Source organism: Pogoniulus pusillus, chromosome 1 (assembly GCF_015220805.1).
Source record: "Pogoniulus pusillus isolate bPogPus1 chromosome 1, bPogPus1.pri, whole genome shotgun sequence".
Lineage (NCBI taxonomy): Eukaryota > Metazoa > Chordata > Aves > Piciformes > Lybiidae > Pogoniulus > Pogoniulus pusillus.
In genome coordinates this window covers 4,241,638-4,261,949 of record NC_087264.1, presented here as the reverse complement: position 1 = coordinate 4,261,949, position 20,312 = coordinate 4,241,638, and the positions used below count along the sequence as shown (strand labels likewise).

The window sequence follows — 20,312 nt, the reverse complement described above, 5'->3', positions numbered from 1 at the left end:
GGCGAGGAGTGCGATGGCACCGAGGCAGCCGCGGCATTGTCACCCCACTTCTGCTTGGCTGTGGGATCGCTGCAAAGAAACCAAACCACCGATAAATAAACCCCTTCGTTGTGCTTTGAGCCCTCCGGGGGCAACGCGTCGTGATGCTGCTGTGCTCCCGCCGAGCGGGCGAGGGGAACAATAGCATCTCCCTTTGAGCTTGTTTCGAGGGGGGCAGTGGCTGTGTTGGGTGGGGCAGGCTACCTTCCCGGGCGCCTCCGACAGCTTTTCAGCCATCTTTCAGTCAGCTTCACACTTGCCAGGCAGCATCCAGCCTTTGTTTTGATAAAAGACAGTCTCTGTGACGCTGCTCGGTGGGTAGATTAGAGGGAGAAAAGCTAGCAGCTGATCCTGACGGGCAGGCTTCTGGCTGCTTTGGGCAGGCTTCTGGCTGCTTTGGGCAGGCATTGCTGGGATCTGGTTTTTGATTCGAAGGTGCGTGTTTACTCTGAACGGATGGTGCTTGGTGGGGATGCTCACAGCAGGGGCCCTAGGAGAGAGGTGACTCCAGCATCATCTCCTGAAAGGCTCCGGGATGCTTACAGACATAGTTGCATAAACACAGCTCAGTGTAACAGAAGACAGAAAACCTTCCTCAAGTGTTTTTTTTTTGAGGGGGAGGGGAGGGCAGAGATCTTTCAGGAAGACATGTTTCTAGGAAGCTGAGGTCACCATCCCTGGAGCTGTCCAAGACTGGATGAGGCATTTAGTGCCATGGTGTAGTTGATTGGTTAGGGCTGGGTGCTAGGTTGGACTGGATGAGCTTGGAGGTCTCTTCCAGCCTGGTTTATTCTATGATTCTATGATAGGTTAAACTGGATGAGTTTGGGGGCCTCTTCCAACCTGTTTGATTCTATGATTCTATGATAGGTTGGACTGGGTGAGCTTGGATGTCTCTTCCAACCTGGTTGATTCTATAATAGGTTGAATTGGTGACCTTAGAGGTCTCTTCCAGCCTGGTTGATTCTATGATAGGTTGGATTGGATGAGCTTAGAGGTCTCTTCCAGCCTGGTTGATGCTATGATTCTATGATAGGTTGGACTGGATGAGCTTGGAAGACTCTTCCAACCTGGTTGATTCTATGATTCTATGATAGGTTGGATTGGATGAGCTCAAAGTTCTCTTCCAACCTGGTTGATTCTATGATAGGTTGGATTGGATGAGCTCAGAGCTCTCTTCCAACCTGGTTGATTCTATGATAGGTTGGATTGGATGAGCTTAGAGGTCTCTTCCAGCCTGGTTGATGCTATGATTCTATGATAGGTTGAACTGGATGAGCTTGGAGCTCTCTTCCAACCTGATTGATTCCATGATTCTATTTTTGTCATCTTTGTAGTACCCTTAATTATATTTATGTCTGAGAGGTTTTTAAGGGAGCTGAGGAGCTGGAAAGTAAACATGCACCTGTTAAATGCCAGCTTCTAGCAGCTCAGACTCTCCATGCCTGAATCAAGGGCTGGGGTTTTCTACAGGGTTGCTTGATTCCTTAAGCTCACATGGGAGAGCCACAGCCAAACTTTAGGCTTTGTGGGCAAGCTCCTTCATTAGGTGGGGTCTGGGGGGAGGGTTGTTTGGTTATTGTTTCCCAAAAGGCTCAATATTTACTCATTCTTACAAAAAAAACCCCAAAACTCAATTTGCTGAGTCAAGTTGCTGAACCACCTGTACTCAGAGGCAAACTAAGCATTTTACCTATTTATCAGGGGAAGAAAAAAACAAGCAGTGTTTTCAGAGATTGAAAAGGGGGCAATACCAAATTTGATGCTGCTGTCAATTGAAAAGCAATGATAGTAGCAGGGATTCTCTTGAAAATTAATAATAATAGCAGAGATTCTCTTGAAAATCAATAATAATGGCAGAGATTGTCTTAAAAATTAATAATAATAGCAGGGATTCTCTTGACAGTTAATAATAATGGCAAAGATTGTCTTAAAAATTAATAATAATAGCAATAATAATAGCAGGGATTCTCTTGAAAGTTAATGATAATAGCAGAGATTGTCTTGAAAATTAATAATAATAGCAGAGATTCTCTTGAAAATTAATAATAATAGCAGAGATTGTCTTAAAAATAATAATAATAATAGAAGGGATTCTCTTGACAGTTAATAATAATAGCAGAGATTGTCTTAAAAATAATAATAATAGAAGGGATTCTCTTGACAGTTAATAATAATAGCAGAGATTCTCTTGAAAATCAATAATAATGCAAGAGATTGTCTTAAAAATTAATAATAATAGAAGGGATTCTCTTGAAAGTTAATGATAATAGCAGAGATTCTCTTGAAAATTAATAATAATGGCAGGAATTCTCTTGAAAGTAAATGATAATAGCAGAGGTTCTCTTAAAAGTTAATAATAATAGCAGGGATTGTCTTAAAAATTAATAATAATAGAAGGGATTCTCTTGAAAGTTAATAATAATAACAGAGATTCTCTTTAATAATAATAATATCAGGGATTGTCTTGAAAGTTAATAATAATAGCAGAGATTGTCTTACAAATTAATAATAATTGAAGGGATTCTCTTGAAAGTTAATGATAATAGCAGAGGTTGTCTTAAAAATTAATAATAATAGCAGGGATTCTCTTGAAAGTAAATGATAATAGCAGAGATTCTCTTGAAAATTAATAATGGCAGAGATTGTCTTAAAAAATAATAATAATGGCAGGGATTCTCTTGACAGTTAATAATAATAGCAGAGATTCTCTTGAAAATCAATAATAATGGCAGAGATTGTCTTAAAAATAATAATAATAGAAGGGATTCTCTTGACAGTTAATAATAATAGCAGAGATTCTCTTGAAAATCAATAATAATGGCAGAGATTGTCTTAAAAATTAATAATAATGGAAGGGATTCTCTTGAAAGTTAATAATAATAACAGAGATTCTCTTTAATAATAATAATAGCAGGGATTGTCTTGAAAGATAATAATAATAGCAGAGATTCTCAATAATAATAATAATAATAATAATAATAATATCAGGGATTGTCTTGAAAGTTAATAATAATAGCAGAGATTGTCTTAAAAATTAATAATAATTGAAGGGATTCTCTTGAAAGTTAATGATAATAGCAGAGGTTGTCTTAAAAATTAATAATAATAGCAGGGATTCTCTTGAAAATTAATGATAATAGCAGAGATTCTCTTAAAAATTAATAATAATGGAAGGGATTGTCTTGAAAGTTAATAATAATAGCAGATAATCTTAATAATAATAATAATAATAATAATATCAGGGATTGTCTTGAAAGTTAATAATAATAGCAGAGATTCTCTTTAAAATTAATAATAATAGAAGGGATTCAATTGAAAGTTAATAATAATAGCAGAGGTTGTCTAAAAATTAATAATAATAGAAGGGATTCTCTTGAAAGTTAATGATAGTAGCAGAGATTGTCTTAAAAATAATAATAATAGAAGGGATTCTCTTGAAAGTTAATAATAATAACAGAGATTCTCTTTAATAATAATAATAGCAGGGATTGTCTTGAAAGTTAATAATAATAGCAGAGATTCTCAATAATAATAATAATAATAATAATATCAGGGATTGTCTTGAAAGTTAATAATAATAGCAGAGGTTGTCTTAAAAATTAATAATAACAGCAGGGATTCTATTAAAAATTAATAATAGTAGAAGGGATTCTCTTGAAAGTTAAGAATAATAGCAGAGATTGTCTTAAAATTAATAATAACAGCAGAGATTGTCTTAGAAATAATAATAATAGAAGGGATTCCTTGACAGTTAATGATAATAGCAGAGATTCTCTTGAAAATTAACAACAGCAGGGGATTCTCTCCTTCTGTGCTCTTCATTTTGAAGCCAAGAGGTAGATCTGCTGCAGATGAAATGCCACCATGACAAAATACCCCACGCTGGCTGAAAAACAACTCCCAGATGGGTTAAAAAAGAGAGAAATCAATGCAGCTAAAATAAATCCTTTGGTTCACTTCCACATTGTCTGCATATCTTCTTCTTTTATTTTTTTTTTGCATGGGTGGTGCTTTCAGGCTCAAAAATGATTCTGCAGAAAAGATGAAACGGAGGTGGAAAAATGATCTCTGTCGGCAAAATTCTTTGATCGGTCCCAGATTAAATAGAGGAAATTTAAAATTCAGAGGGATGAAGGCTACAGACTTGATTCATGGAGTCTTTTAATATCTATTATTCATGTAGGCTCTGTCTTAACCCAGAATATCAATTTTGAACAAACCTGGAGCTGGGTAATTGTGGGAGCTTCGTTATTGATGGAATTATGGTTCAACAAGCTACAGGCTGGGGACAGAGTGGCTGAGAGCAGCCAGGAAGAAGGGGACCTCGGGGTGCTGGTAGATAGTAGCTGAAGATGAGGCAGCAGTGTGCCCAGGTTGCCAAGAGAGCCAATGGCATCCTGGCCTGGATCAGGAGCAGTGTGGCCAGCAGGACCAGGGAGGTTCTTCTGCCCCTGTACTCAGCACTGCTCAGGCTACACCTTGAGTGCTGTGTCCAGTTCTGGGCCCCTCAATTCAAGAGAGATGTTGAGGTGCTGGAAGGTGTCCAGAGAAGGGCAGTGAAGCTGGTGAGGGGCCTGGAGCACAGCCCTGTGAGGAGAGGCTGAGGGAGCTGGGGGTGTGCAGCCTGCAGAAGAGGAGGCTCAGGGCAGAGCTCATTGCTGTCTGCAGCTCCCTGAAGGGAGGCTGTAGCCAGGTGGGGTTGGGCTCTGCTGCCAGGCAAGCAGCAAGAGAACAAGGGGACACAGTCTCAAGTTGTGGCAGGGGAGGTCTAGGCTGGATGTTGTTAGGAAGTTGTTGTCAGAGAGAATGATTGGCATTGGAATGGGCTGCCCAGGGAGGTGGTGGAATCATTGTTCCCTGGAGGTGTTGAAGCAAAGCCTGGCTGAGGCACTTAGTGCCATGGTCTGGTTGACTGGCTAGGGCTGGGTGCTAGGTTGGACTGGATGAGCTTGGAGGTCTCTTCCAACCTGATTGATTCTATGATTCTTTTAGGAAACTTTGGGATAGGTCTGTGAATGTAAGACAAATCTCAGTCATCAGAGAGCATTACTTTTACTGAAATTAGGGAAATAGAATGTTGAGGTTAACCTGAGTTTTGATTAATGAACAAACCTGCAACTGGCTGTGTTGTTGGTTTGCCCTTACATTGCTTACAACTGGTGTAAAACTGGGTAGGCATCTTAAGGAGTTTCAAGGACAGCAGCTCCTTAAGATGCCTTCACCTTAAGCTGGTGAAGATGTGGCTTTGCTCCACTTAACTGAGATATGCTTATTTTCCTTGCAGTGAAGCAATTGATGCTACTGCATATGTTTAGAAGTATTGCAATGTGTTTTAGGTGCCTATCCTGCAGGTACAGCATGATATGCCAACAGTAGAGCACGATTCAGCCCCTCAGGGGAGCAGGAGAGTGAATCACCCCTGCTGGGGATATGCATCAGTCAAAATATTGTCACAGGCAGCTCGGGGGAATTGCAGCTGGCTTCCACACCCAAGTCATCTTCCTCACTGGAAGGTGATGCATTTGAAGTAGGCTGGGATGGAGCCATGCATAATGCGTGAGCATGCAGAGAAATGTCTCTGGCTGGCCATGCTGGCTGATGTTCTTCACAGAGAGAGTGATTGGCATTGGAATGGGCTGCCCAGGGAGGTGGTGGAGTCACCATCCCTGGAGGTGTTCAAGAAAAGCCTGGCTGAGGCACGTAGTGCCATGGTCTGGTTGACTGGCTAGGGCTGGGTGCTAGGCTGGACTGGATGCTCTTGGAGGTCTCTTCCAACCTGGCTTGATTCTATGATTCTGTGATTTTATGATTCTATGATCTAATTGATTGGCTGGGGCTGGGTGCCAGGTTGGCCTGGATGATCTTGGAGGTCTCTTCCAACCTGGCTGATTCTATGATTCTGTGATTTTATGATTCTATGATCTAATTGATTGGCTGGGGCTGGGTGCCAGGTTGGCCTGGATGATCTTGGAGGTCTCTTCCAACCTGGTTGATTCTATGATTCTATGTGGGCCTTCATGGAACAACCTATGGCCAGTGCCAGCAACATGATGCATCTCAGTGCACAGCATCCAGAACTCTGGGTGCAAATAACAGAGCAGGTCTCTGTGCCTTCCCCAGGTCCTTGGCCTGCCTTGGCAGGACTCATCCCCATGCCTTGCTGGAGTGGTTTCTCTGGGTTAGGAAAGTCTTTGCACCCCACCTTGGTGAAGCTATGTAATGGTAGCACTCCAGTGCCCTTGAGTATTCCCTTTCCCACTACTGCTTCTACATGTCACATAGGTGAGATGCTTCTTCCTGCAGCTTCATCCTCCTGGAAGACCTGTTGACAATGCAGAGAAAAAGGCCTGCAAATAGAAATGGTTCATAGAAATTATCCTAAATATTATCCATGTTATAATTGCAACTTAATGTGGAAAAGGGCTGCAGACTTCTGGGACTGGAGTTACTAAGCAACAGGTTAGACTTAGTCTAACATAGGTTGGACTGGATGATCTTGGAGGTCACTTCCAACCTGGTTGGTTCTATGATTCTATGATTCTATGATTCTAAGCAGCGTTTTATTGGCAGCTGTTGGCAGAATGTGAAATTCCTTGCATGACAAAGCTGGTGAGGGGCCTGGAACACAAACCCTATGAGGAGAGGCTGAGGGAGCTGGGGGTGTGCAGCCTGCAGAAGAGGAGGCTCAGAGGTGACCTCATTGCTGTCTACAACTACCTGAAGGGAGGCTGTAGCCAGGTGGGGGTTGGGCTCTTCTGCCAGGCAAGCAGCAAGAGAAGAAGGGGACACAGTCTCATGTTGTGTTGGGGGAGGTCTAGGCTGGGTGTTAGGAGGAAGTTGTTGTCAGAGAGAGTGATTGGCATAGGAATGGGCTGCCCAGGGAGGTGGTGGAGTCACTGTGCCTGGAGGTGTTGAAGCCAAGCCTGGCTGAGGCACTTAGTGCCATGGTCTGGTTGATTGTCTAGGGCTGGGTGCTAGGTTGGACTGGATGATGCTGGAGGTCTCTTCCAACCTGCTTGATTCTATGATTCTGTCATAGAAACACAGAATCATAGATTCAACCAGGTTGGAAGAGACCTCCAACATCATCCAGTCCAACCTATCCAAGCCAAGTTTTGTGCCTCACCTAGGAGCAATCAAATGGTATTTTTTTTGCTCACATTTTGACTTAGCAGGTAATTAGAATACAATGGAGAGGGCATGCTATGTCATGACTTTCCCTGCTAGTATTCTGCTCCAAGGCTCCTCACAGTCTCAAGTTGTGCTGGGGGGAGGTATAGAATCATAGACTCATAGAATCAACCAGGTTGGAAGAGACCCCCAAGATCACTCAGTCCAACCTAGCACCCAGCCCTAGCCAGTCAATTAGACCATGGCACTAAGAGGGCATAGGCTGGATGTTAGTAGGAAGTTCTTGCCAGAGGGAGTGATTGGCATTGGAATGGGCTGCCCAGGGAGGTGGTGGAGTCGCTGTCCCTGGAGGTGTTGAAGCAAAGCATGGCTGAGGCACTTAGTGCCATGGTCTGGTTGATTGTCTAGGGCTGGGTGCTAGGTTGGACTGGATGATCTTGGAGGTGTGTTCTAAGCTGGCTGAGTCACAGAGTCACAGAATTAACCAGGTTGGAAAAGACCTATAGGATCATCAAGTCCAACCTAGAATCATAGAATCAGTAAGGGTTGGTCAAGACCACAAGGATCATCCAGCTCCAACCCCCTGCCATGGGCAGAGACACCATGATTTTATGGATTCTTTGATTCATCAGTGTTCAGGGTCCAAGAAGACCTGAACTTTCATGGTGAGTCTTGGGGCAGGTTGATGATAAAGATATAAAGCTGAACTGAGAGCAGAAAGTTAATATACAAAAGTGTCCACCAAGGGTAGAAGAAGTAGGGAGGCATCCCTGAAAGCAGCAGATAAGAGTGATCTTATTACTGTCTACAACTACCTGAAGGGACATTGTAGCCAGGTGGGGGGTGGCCTCTTCTCCCAGGCAACCAGCAATAGAACAAGGGGACACAGTCTCAAGTTGTGCCAGGGTAGGTACAGGCTGGATGTTAGGAGGAAGTTCTTCACAGAGAGAGTGATTGGCATTGGAATGGGCTGCCCAGGGAGGTGGTGGAGGCACTGTCCCTGGGGGTCTTCAAGAAAAGACTGGATGAGGCACTTAGTGCCATGGTCTGGTTGACTGGATAGGGCTGGGTGCTAGGTTGGACTGGATGATCTTGGAGGTCTCTTCCAACCTGGTTGATTCTATGATTCTATGATTCTAAGAGGAGAGATGCCTCATGAAACAGCACAGACATTCTCTCTTGGCTCTGCTGTTAATCACAGCAGTCTCCTGAAGACACCAGACTGCTCATTAGATGATCTCTCCATCTGTATTATTTTTGAATCAGATCTGTTGTGGGGAAGAGAGCAATGACCACAGTGAAATTCTCCTCTGGAGAGAAGAGGGAAAGTCTGGTCCCACAGCCTGTGCTTAAAGCTGCAAACTGGAATTTGTTTGAGTATGAGCAATATTTGCTTCTATTCAAAGCCCTGCTGAATTGTTGCTTTCATTGTCAAACATTGCTGTGACAATGCTATAAACAAGATTAGCCTTCCTGAGTATGTTTCTTGATCTTATCACTTCCAGTAGGTCTGAGACATGCCCCATTTATGTTTTTGAAGCCATATTATCACACTGTATGCCACATTAAAGGCTGCTGTTAGGTTTTTCTCACTTCTCTTTGCTGCTACTACTATTACATAGGGAATGAAGCTATATAACCCATTGATTTTACCTCCTAAGGAGGCCAAATGAGGCCTCCAAATTAGGAATCATAGAATCAACCAGGCTGGAAGAGACCTCCAACATCATCCAGTCCAATCAGTCACCCAGCCCTAGCCAGTCAACCAGACCATGGCACTAAGTGACCATGGCACTAAGTGCCTCAGCCAGACTTTGCTTCAACACCTCCAGGCACAGTGACTCCACCACCTCCCTGGGCAGCCCATTCCAATGCCAATCACTCTCTCTGACAACAACTTCCTCCTAACATCCAGCCTAGACCTCCCCCAACACAACTTGAGACTGTGTCCCCTTGTTCTCTTGCTGCTTGCCTGGCAGAAGAGCCCAACCCCACCTGGCTACAGGTGGGTTTTGAAGTTCTTCAGAGAAGGAGACTCCACAACCTCTCTGGGCAGCCTGTTCCAGTGCTCTGTCACCCTTCCTGTAAAGAAGTTTCCCCTTGTGTTGAGGTCCCTTTTATGTTCCAGTTTGTAGCCACTGCTCTTTGTCTTATTGCTGCTGACCACTGAATCCTAGAATCAGTCAGGGTTGGAAGGAACCACAAGGATCATCTAGTTCCAACCCCCTGCCATGCCCAGGGATACCCCACCCTAGAATCCTAGAATCAGTCAGGGTTGGAAGGGACTACAAGGATCATCTAGTTCCAACCCCCCTGCCATGGACAGGGGCACCCCACCCTAGAATCCTAGAATCAGTCAGGGTTGGAAGGGACTACAAGGATCATCTAGTTCCAACCCCCCTGCCATGGACAGGGGCACCCCACCCTAGAATCATAGAATCAGTCAGGGTGGGAAGGGACTACAAGGATCATCTAGTTCCAACCCCCCTGCCATGCCCAGGGGCACCCCACCCTAGAGCAGCCTGGCCAGAGCTCCATCCAGCCACATCCTTTTGACACCCACCTCTCAGATATTTGTATACATTGATCAGATCCCCTCTCAGTCTTCTCTTGTCCAGACTAAACAGCTCCAGGTTTCTCAGTCTCTCTTCATAGGGGAGATGCTCAAGTCCCCCAGTCATCCTCATGGCTCTCTGCTGGACTCTCTCCAGCAGGTCCCTGTCTCTCTTGAACTGGGGAGCCCAAAACTGGACGCAGTGTTCCAGGAGTGAGGCTGCTTTTAGCTTGCCTGTGGCTACTCATACCAGCAAGTGTCTGCTTGTATCACGGATTTTACCTCTGCTCCTTGTTAGCCTGGGGGCTGGCCCCTGCTGGAGGGGTTGCATCAGTCTGATGAGATGAAGTTACCCTGTAAAGTATTGCTGGGAGAACGATTTGGCACCCTCAAAAACTTCTTCCCTTCAAACAGAAGGTTACTTGAGTAACGTTTTACAAGTCCTGCTGTCAGTGAAAAACACAAACAGCTGACACTGTCTTCATCAGATGTGCTTCAAAGGTGGTTGCAGTGACCTACAGCACTGCTGTCTTGGAGATGCCTGCAAGGCCTCCTTAATAGATATAAACACTTCTGAGTCTGAGGCAGTTCTGGCAAAGCCCAGAGGTCTTTTATGCCTCCACAAAGGAGCCAGAGCTCTGGTGTGTTGTACTGGAAAGAGTGCAGAGTGACCCAATGCTGCTTCCCTCCTTCCAGGAGGCCAAAGGGAGAGCATGGAAAGCTACAGCTGAACAGTTTCTGCATGTTAATGGGCATGGTCAGGATTCTAAAGATGGGATTTTCACAGCAGAAGGAACTCAACCCTCAGGGAAGCCAAGGCTGATTTCAGCGCCTGTTTTCCAAACGCTGCTTGCAAGTTCTGGTTGCAAACCTTAGGTGGTCTGAGGAAGGCAGTTTGGCTCTCAGAAATGTGTCTTGCTTAGCCAGGCAGATTGACACATTATCCACTTGCATGCACATTGCATATCAACAGGCTCACGTGGCACCAGCCTCCTGCTTCATGCATATTCAGCATGCATTGCTCAGAATCATGCCATTGTAGTCAGGTCTGGGCAGTGCTGTGCTTCTACACACACACACACACAGAGAGTCTGCACACACCCAGTGCTTACAGGACCCTTAGTCACACTAGGACCTCTTATTCATTCCCTACAGACTGACCAAAGTACTTAATTATTTTGTCATTATCTCATGCTGTGAATGATCTCCTCTCCTTTAACCTATCTGGGGAAGGCTGTGTAAAAGCCAGACTCAAAGGCTGTCATAGAATAAACCAGGTTGGAAGAGACCTCCAAGATCATCCAGTCCAACCTATCAATCTATCCATCCAGTCCAACCTATGCATCCAGCCCAACCTATCAACCTATCCATCCTATTCAACCTACCCTTCCAGCCCAATCTATCACCTATCCATCCAGTTCAACCTATCCAACCTATGCATCCAGTCCAACCTATCCAACCTATCCATCCAGTCCAACCTATCCAACCTATCCATCCTATCCAACCTATCCTTCCAGCCCAACCTATCACCTATCCATCCAGTCCAACCTATCCATCCTATCCATCCTATCCAACCTACCCTTCCAGCCCAACCTATCCAACCTATCCATCCAGTCCAACCTATCACCTGTCAGTCCAGTCCAACCTATCCAACCTATCCATCCAGTCCAACCTATCAACCTATCCATCCAGTGCAACCTATCACCTGCCAGTCCAGTCCAACCTATCCAACCTATCCATCCAGTCCAACCTATCACCCAGCCCTATCCATCCAGTCCAACCTATCCAACCTATCCATCCAGTGCAACCTCTCAACATATCCATCCAGTCCAACCTATCAACCTATCTGTCCAGTGCAACCTACCCAACCAAGATCATCCAGTCCAGCCCTATCCAATCAACTAGACCATGGCACTAAGTGCCTCATCCAGCCTGTCTCAGCCTTTCTGAGTGTGGGGTCAGCATGTGCTGGCAAGTGACCCTGCAGAAAGGTGGATGTGTGAAAAACAGCAGCTCCAGGAAGGCACTGGGGTGGGTTTGAGAAGCCTTTAGAGAAGGAGACAATGCAGCAATCCTCTTTGTAGATTTCATTTGTTTAAACCAAAAATAAGATCAAGGCTATCCTATAGTCTCATCATCAGCTCAGCTTTCCCCTTGCTCCTCTCCACTTGTGTGAATAGTTAATGGATTAATGGGCTGCCCAGGGAGGTGGTGGAGTCACCATCCCTGGAGGTGTTCAGGCAAAGCCTGGCTGAGGCACTTAGTGCCATGGTCTGGTTGCTTGGACAGGGCTGGGTGCTAGGTTGGACTGGATGATGTTGGAGTTCTCTTCCAACCTGGTTGATTCTATGATGATTTCAGCTCAGCTTTCCCCCTGCTCATCTCCACTTGTGTGAATAGTTAGTGGATGACTTTTAATGACAATCATTTTTGCACAAGTCTCTAGATACCCTCCTGTTGCTCCTTAGTAAAATGCATTCCATGTAAAGAGTAACTTTTAGCCTACATCAAGCAAAAAGTGTGGTGTAACAGATGAGGGAAAGAAACTGACTTTAAAATGAATCATTGAAGCCAAACAGAAACTTCATTTTCTACCTAAAATTCTATGCTTTCAATAATCTCTAAAGTTCAAGTGTAAGTGTTCCCTTATGCCTAAAGAATGAGCTAATTGCTAGGGCTTACAATAGAATATTTGCAGAAGGTCTCTTGTTTAGCTTTTGCACAGGTGAGGCTGCAGTAGATAGCAAACAAAATTGGGACCAGCTTGTCTGTCTCTCTGGAGTTGCCTTGCAGTTGAGTAGCTTGATGTGGAGGTGTCACTTTGAGACATGATTTGGTGCCTTTGGTGGCCCTAGGTTGGACTTGGTGATCTTAAAGCTCTCTTCCAACCATAACTGTTCTGTGATTCCAGATTAGTTTCTAGATCTGTGGGTCTGGGTCACAGATGCTGTGATTCCAGTTCTGTTGTCATATTCACACATCCCCAATGTGCTGGGAAGGCTGGGCTGAGCCTGGGTGATTGCCCCTTCAGAGTACAAAGGAAGAGGTAAAGGCATGAACACACAGATTGCCTTTATCAGACACTCAGGCCAACAGTTATGCTTTATGACTTACTGAAAGGCAGGGAGCCCATGGGGTCAGCAGGTGTTTGAGGGAGTTGTTTGCTGTCTTATTCAATGGATAGGAATATAGGATGGAGATGAAACTCAAAGCAGACATGTAAGTAGAATCATAGTATCATAGAATCAGTCAGGGTTGGAAGGGACCACAAGGATCAGCCAGTTCCAACCCCCCTGACGTGCCCAGGGACACCCTACCCTAGAGCAGGCTGCACACAGCCTCAGCCAGCCTGGCCTCAAACACCTCCATCCATGGGGCCTCAACCACCTCCCTGGGAAACCCAGTCCAGCCTCTCACCACTCTCATGCTCAACAACTTCCTCCTCATGGCCACTCTGAATCTCCCCACCTCCAGCTTTGCTCCATTCCCCCCAGTCCTATCACTCCCTGACAGCCTAAAAAGTCCCTTCCCAGCTTTTTTGGAGGCCCCCTTCAGATCCTGGAAGGCCACAAGAAGGTCACCTGGGAGCCTCCTCTTCTGCAGCCTGCACAGCCCCAACTCTTTCAGTCTGTGCTCACAGCAGAGCTGCTGCAGCCCTCTGAGCATCCTCCTGGCCCTGCTCTGGACATGCTCCAGAGAGTGTGGGAGATAACTTCAAGTTTCCCATTTAAAATAGTTATTTATTTATTTATTTATTTATTTATTTATTTATTTTTAAAGGATGTTCCAAAGTTGAGGTTCACCTCTTACTGAAGGAGCAGATTACACTCTTTTAGCCCTTGGTCTAGGCTGGATGTTAGGAGGAAGTTGTTGGCAGAGAGAGTGATTGGCATTGGAATGGGCTGCCCAGGGAGGTGGTGGAGTCTCTGTGCCTGGAGGTGTTGAAGCAAAGCCTGGATGAGGCACTTAGTGCCATGGTCTGGTTAATTGTCTAGGGCTGGGTGCTAGGTTGGCCTGGGTGATGTTGGAGGTCTCTTCCAACCTGGTTGATTCTATGATTCTACGTCTTTCCCTACCTGATGCACCTTAATAAATACCTCAGTCACTTCCTGATGAAAGGAACAAGTTTCAGGACATACACACACCTGGTCAGGTCTGTCTTGAATCATTCAGTATCTTTCCTGCTGAGGCGAATGCGAAAATGCAATTTGTCATCTCTGTATGAGAATATAGCCCACCTCCAGTCCACAGATACAAGAACTGGAAGGTCCTAGAAATAAAGAGAAAAGATTTAGTTGCTCATTTTGGGTCTTATCACCACTTAGGATTGACTCAGGTAACTCTTTTGGAATGGGCTTTTGTGTTTTTTTGCTGAGCTCTCATTTGTTTGCCTGTGTCCCAGGTCATCTTTTCCCCTGGTGTGTGGCCTTTTTCTGGAGGTCTAGGCTGGATGTTGTTAGGAAGTTGTTGTCAGAGAGAGTGATTGGCATTGGAATGGACTGCCCAGGGAGGTGGTGGAGTTGCTGTGCCTGGAGGTGTTGAAGCAAAGCCTGGCTGAGGCACTTAGTGCCATGGTCTGGTTGACTGGATAGGGCTGGGTGCTAGGTTGGACTGGATGATCTTGGTGGTCTCTTCTAACCTGGTCAATTCTATGATGCTATGATGCTCTATGTAAAGCATGCTGAGCTGGCTCACCAGTGCTCATTTCATTTAACATGAACGTATTTTGTGATATAAATTCTCTTAAAGTTGAGATTTGCATCCATTTCTAGTACTGTCTCCTGTTACAGGAATTTAGCAGCACACAAATGATAAAGCTGTGAGGAATAGAATTATAGAGTTCATAGAATCATAGAATTAATCCCCTGTCTCCTGGCTTCCATGAAGCCCATAGATCTATTCATGTATGTCATGATCACAGCTCCTGTGTTGAACACTGGCATTCAAAAATATACAAGAGATATTATATTCTGTATATTAGAATCACAGAATCAGTCAGGGTTGGGAGGGACCACAAGGATCAGCCAGTTCCAACCCCCCTGCCATGGCCAGGGACACCCTACCATAGAGCAGGCTGGCCACAGATTCATCCAGCCTGGCCTTAAACACCTCCGGGCATGGGGCCTCAACCACCTCCCTGAGCAACCCATTCCAGCCTCTCACCACTCTCATGCTGAAGAACCTCCTCTGAAGAACCTCCTCTGCAGAACCTATTGATGAAGAGTAGAGTGGGATGCGTGTGTTGCATCAGTAATACCATAGCAGTTCTTGCACTGAAGCCCATCACTTTGAAAACAATAACAATATAGAATCATAGAATGCTTTAGGTTGGAAGGGACCCCAAGGATCATCCAGCTCCAACCCCCCCATCTCAGGCAGGGACACCTCCCACTAGAACAGGTTGCTCAAGACCTCATCCAACCTGGTCTTGAACACCTCCAGGGAGGGAGCATCCACAACCTCCCTGGGCAACCTGTGCCAGTGTCTCACCACCCTCACTGGAAAGAACTTCTTCCTAACATCTAGTTTAAATCTCCCCTCTGCCAGTTTAAACCCCTTACCCCTTGTCCTATCATTACAAGACCTTGTCAATAGTCCCTCCCCATCCTGCCTGTAGGTCCCCTTCAGATACTGGAAGGCTACTACAAGGTCTCCTCCAAGCCTTCTCTTCTCCATGCTGCAGAGCCCCAACTCTCATATCCTGTCCCCATAGCAGAGCTGCTGCAACCCTCTGAGCATCTTCATGGCCCTCCTCTGGACTCACTCTAACAGTTCCATGTCCTTATTGTGTTTTGTGACAGTAATGAGCAGTAAAGCTCATTGATGGTGACTCACAGCTACTAGGCTGGATTAATTCTCTCTTTTGTGTTTGTGGAAGGCTTTTTGACAGATTGCAACATTTCCTGAATTTATTCTTCCTTCAGAATAATTTGACAAGTGGCATCTTTGACATCTGTTTGGCTGGTGGTGTGCTCAAGCTGTTCATGGTGCAGTGTGTGAAGCTGGAGCTGGTTTGGTTTGGATGGCCATGAGCATGGTCTTTGGCTGGAGGCAGAGTCCTCTCAGAAACACCTGATCACTGTAAAGACATTCTATCCTCTTTTGTCTCATAACCTTTTGCTTTTATAGTGCCTATTCCTGATGGTAAGGTCGATTTGCTGTAGGAATTGGAGTCAAATGGACAAAGTGGATGAAAAATGATGTCAAAATTAACAGCTTTACAAATCCTCCTCCTCATAAAAATAATTAAAAAAAAGGTTGAAAATTGTTTTCTGTAAGTTCTTTAGAATCATAGAATCAACCAGGTTGGAAGAGACCTCCAACATCATCCAGTCCAACCTAGCACCCAGCCCTAGACAGTCATCAGACCATGGCACTAAGTGCCTCAGCCAGGCTTTGCTTCAACACCTCCAGGGACAGTGACTCCACCACCTCCCTGGGCAGCCCATTCCAATGCCAATCACTCTCTCTGACAACAACTTCCTAACAACATCCACCCTAGACCTTCCCCACCACAACTTGAGGCTGTGTCTCCTTGTTCTACAGGCTGGGGACAGAGTGGCTGAAGAGCTGCCAGGAAGAAAGGGGCCTGGGGGTACTGGCAGATAGTAGCTGAACATGAGCCAGCAGTGTGCCCAGGTGGCCAAGAGAGCCAATGGCATCCTGGGCTGGCTCAGGAACAGTGTGGCCAGCAGGACCAGGGAGGTTATTCTGCCCCTGTGCTCAGCACTGCTCAGGCCACACCTTGAGTGCTGTGTCCAGTTCTGGGCTCCTAATTCAAGAGAGATGTTGAGGTGCTGGAAGGTGTCCAGAGAAGGGCAAGGAAGCTGGTGAGGGGCCTGGAGCACAGCCCTGTGAGGAGAGGCTGAGGGAGCTGGGGGTGTATTAGGCTGGAGAAGAGGAGGCTCAGGGCAGAGCTCATTGCTGTCTACAACCCCCTGAAGGGAGGCTGTAGCCAGGTGGGGTTGGTCTCTTCTGCCAGGCAAGCAGCAAGAGAACAAGGGGACACAGTCTCAAGTTGTGCCAGGGTAGGTCTAGGCTGGATGTTGTTAGGAAGTTGTTGTCAGAGAGAGTGATTGGCATTGGAATGGGCTGCCCAGGGAGGTGGTGGAGTCGCTGTCCCTGGAGGTGTTGAAGCCAAGCCTGGCTGAGGCACTTAGTGCCATGGTCTGGTTGACTGGCTAGGGCTGGGTGCTAGGTTGGACTGGGTGATCTTGGAGGTCTCTTCCAACCTTATTGATTCCATGATTCTATGAAATAAATAAAGTTTCAAGAGCAGCTAAGAGCAAGTTAGGGCAAAACCTTCTGTACAAGCCTAGTAGCAACCCAAACCCTTGCTTGCATTTGCTTTGCTGCTGTAAGAGCCCCATCATATTGTGGCTGGAGACATGAATCCATCTTATCTAACCCAGACACAGACACATGAAGTACAAGAATTTCAAGTAGGTCACCAGTTGTAATTTCCTCAGCACGTCACTGAAATCACTTCACTGCTTCTGTTGAGGAGTCCCTCTTGACTCTGATGTCTACAACTACCTGAAGGGACATTGTAGCCAAGTGGGGGGTGGCCTCTTCTCCCAGGCAAGCAGCAACAGAACAAGGGGACACAGTCTCAAGTTGTGCTGGGGGAGGTCTAGGCTGGATGTTGTTAGGAAGTTGTTGTCAGAGAGAGTGATTGGCATTGGAATGGGCTGCCCAGGGAGGTGGTGGAGTCACCATCTCTGGAGGTCTTCAAGAAAAGCCTGGCTGAGGCACTCAGTGCCATGGTCTAGTTGACTGGCTAGGGCTGGGTGCTAGGTTGGCCTGGATGATGTTGGAGGTCTCTTCCAACCTGCTCGATTCTGTCATTCTATGATTCTATGTGAGCAGGAGCATCACTCATGCCCTTATCTTCCTGCGAGGACTCCAAACATAGAATCATAGAATCAACCAGGTTGGAAGAGACCTCCAAGATCATCCAGTCCAACCTATCCCCCAGCCCTATCCAATCAACTAGACCATGGCACTAAGTGCCTCAGCCAGGCTTTTCTTGATCACAGTGGCCATCCTTCACAGAGTCATAGAATGCACCAAGTCAGAAGGGACCCTTGAAGGTCATCCTGTCCACACACCCCTGATGCTCTTCCAGCTCCTTTCTGTAACACGTTGCCTTTCTTTCCCCAGCTATTGACCTGCTGTACTGGCGTGACATCAAGCAGACAGGGATTGTGTTTGGCAGCCTCCTGCTGTTGCTCTTCTCCCTGACCCAGTTCAGCGTTGTCAGCGTCGTGGCTTACCTGGCCCTGGCTGGGCTCTCAGCCACCATTAGCTTCAGAATCTACAAGTCAGTCCTCCAGGCTGTGCAGAAGACGGACGAGGGCCACCCCTTCAAGTGAGTGCTTTGCAGTCCTGGCCAGGGGCTCTTTGTCTTGCCACAGATCCACTCCCAGTGGAAATTCACATCGCTTTGGCTCTCGACAAGTCGGTGAAGCAGGATGTGCAGCCAGTCTGGTTTGCAAACACAGGGTGGAAAAAGAAACATCTTGTTGGGGTGCTGCTGCTTCTGTTTGACTCTGAGATGGGGCTCACAAGATGGGCATAGCTCAAAGAGAATTGCAGGGAAGGCAGAGGGATGGAGGAGAGAGAAGGGGACGCTGCTGCCACAAGTGACACGTGGCCAAACAGTAGCTTTTTTTGACTCTAGAGCTGTCCAGATGGAGGAACTCTCTCATTCTGGCAGCAATGCTGCACAGCAGTTTGTCAGGAAACCTTAGATTTACACCCCTCTTTGGGCAGACCACAGAAAGAGATCCCATCAAGACCAGGTTCTCTGTGGAGAGAGGGCAAGGCTGGAGGCAAGCAGCCCCAAAGAGAGCCTGCAATTGCCCAGGGAGAAGGGTCAGGCAAGGCAAAACCAGTGTGTGCTGGTGGCACTGTGCCACCAGGAAGGGGGACATGTGGATCCAGCAGAAAGAAATGATGCCTGGGGAGCAGAGAGAGATAGGACAGACAGGCATGAGTGTGAGTGGCAGGTGAACTTGCCTAGGTTTGTAACTGATCCCTGTGTCTCTGGCAGAGCCTACTTGGAGATGGAAATGAATCTCTCACAGGACCAGATTCAGAAATACACAGACTGCCTTCAGCTATATGTCAACAGCACAGTCAAAGAGCTGAGGAGACTCTTCCTTGTTCAGGACCTCGTGGATTCTTTAAAAGTAGGATTGCTTTAAGTACTTTTGACCTCTGTCTAGAAGATCAATCTGCATTTCAAAGGCAGCTTCCCATGTTAACGGTGTCACCATAAAACCTCTTTTTGTCTGGCTTCAGATATAATTGTTCCTTTCCTTTTTGCTTTCCATATTGCTTAATTCCAGAAGTTCAGAGGTTTGCCAATCTGTATTTGTAGTTAAAAAAACCCTACCAGTGTAGCTGGTAGCTTGTGATGGTTTGGGTGTCACCCACCCCCCCCACACACACACTTGTGAAAACCCACCCAGACTAGACTCAGCCAAGCTGGAAATTAAGAAATGAAGCTTTATATTTACAGCTTGGCACAATATCCAAGCAGGTAGTTACAATATCTACAGCTACAGACAGCAATAGACAAGGTAAAAAGGTAATACAGAAACACCACAGCCCTCTCAGAAACCAGAGTCCCCAGGAGGGGCTCCCAACCACCCTTCCACCTTCCTCCCACCCCTCTGCCTTACCCCAGACTTTGCCTTACGTTCAAGGTGAGTTTGGAGAGTCAGCCAGGGAGGTTAGGGAGCAGAAGGATTAGTCAGGCAGGTTAGAGAAGTACATGCAGCCCAAAGGCCAGAGAGCAACTCCCTTATCTATATTTGTGTTCTTGTTTTTATCCACCTCAGCAGGTCTATGAGTGCAGCAGCCATCAGCGTTGTTTCCTTTTCACAGCCTACAGTCTAATTCTTCTCACCCAAATATCCCAGCTAGGCTCAAACTAGCACATAGCTGGGCCAGTGTAGCTCCTCTGCAGTTCTAGGAACATCCTTGTGTTATGACTTTGCCACAGTGGTCCCTTGTAATACCTCTGTTCAGATGAACTTCCTCCGATGGTAGCATTTCCTTCTATGGAGGAAGGTCTCCTTTCCCTCTCTGCTGAGATAATGGTATGTTTTCAGCCTTACACCCCAAAAGGTGTCCTTCAGAAGGTGTTCCCTTCATTAGGGTAGCAGTCACACCTCAGGCTCTTAAATTACTGAAGATACTAAGAAAAATTTGCCCACTCCCCAGCCTCAGGAGTTCAGTCACTGTGATTATCACAGCGCAGCTGCGGTTAACCTGTGTGGGTTGACTCCTGCCACCATCAAAAGTGGATGGAGAAACCTACCTCTGCCGTGATCCATGCAGAGCCCTGGGTGCAATTAAGCCCTAAATATATCACAGGGTGTTAGGGGTTGGAAGGGACCCGAGGAGATCATCCAGTCCAACCTCCTGGCCAGAGCAGGACCACACAATCTAGCACAGATCACAGAGGAACACATCCAGACAGGCCTGGAAAGGCTCCACAGAAGGAGACTCCACAACCCCTCTTGAGAGCCTGTTCCAGTGCTCTGGGAGCCTTGCAGGAAAGAAGTTCCCCCTT

General features: G+C 46.3%; 1 protein-coding gene across 2 annotated transcripts in view; it reads left to right on the top strand.

Annotated features, from left to right (window-relative positions):
- The window catches only part of RTN1 (reticulon 1), a 162,666-nt gene that overhangs the window by 137,188 nt on the left and 5,166 nt on the right, over window positions 1–20,312 (top strand). For both annotated transcript variants that reach the window (XM_064153149.1, XM_064153236.1), the window contains 2 exons: window positions 17,891–18,098; window positions 18,783–18,921. In XM_064153149.1, the coding sequence (XP_064009219.1) occupies window positions 17,891–18,098; window positions 18,783–18,921 (347 nt within the window). The remainder of the gene's footprint in view (window positions 1–17,890; window positions 18,099–18,782; window positions 18,922–20,312) is intronic.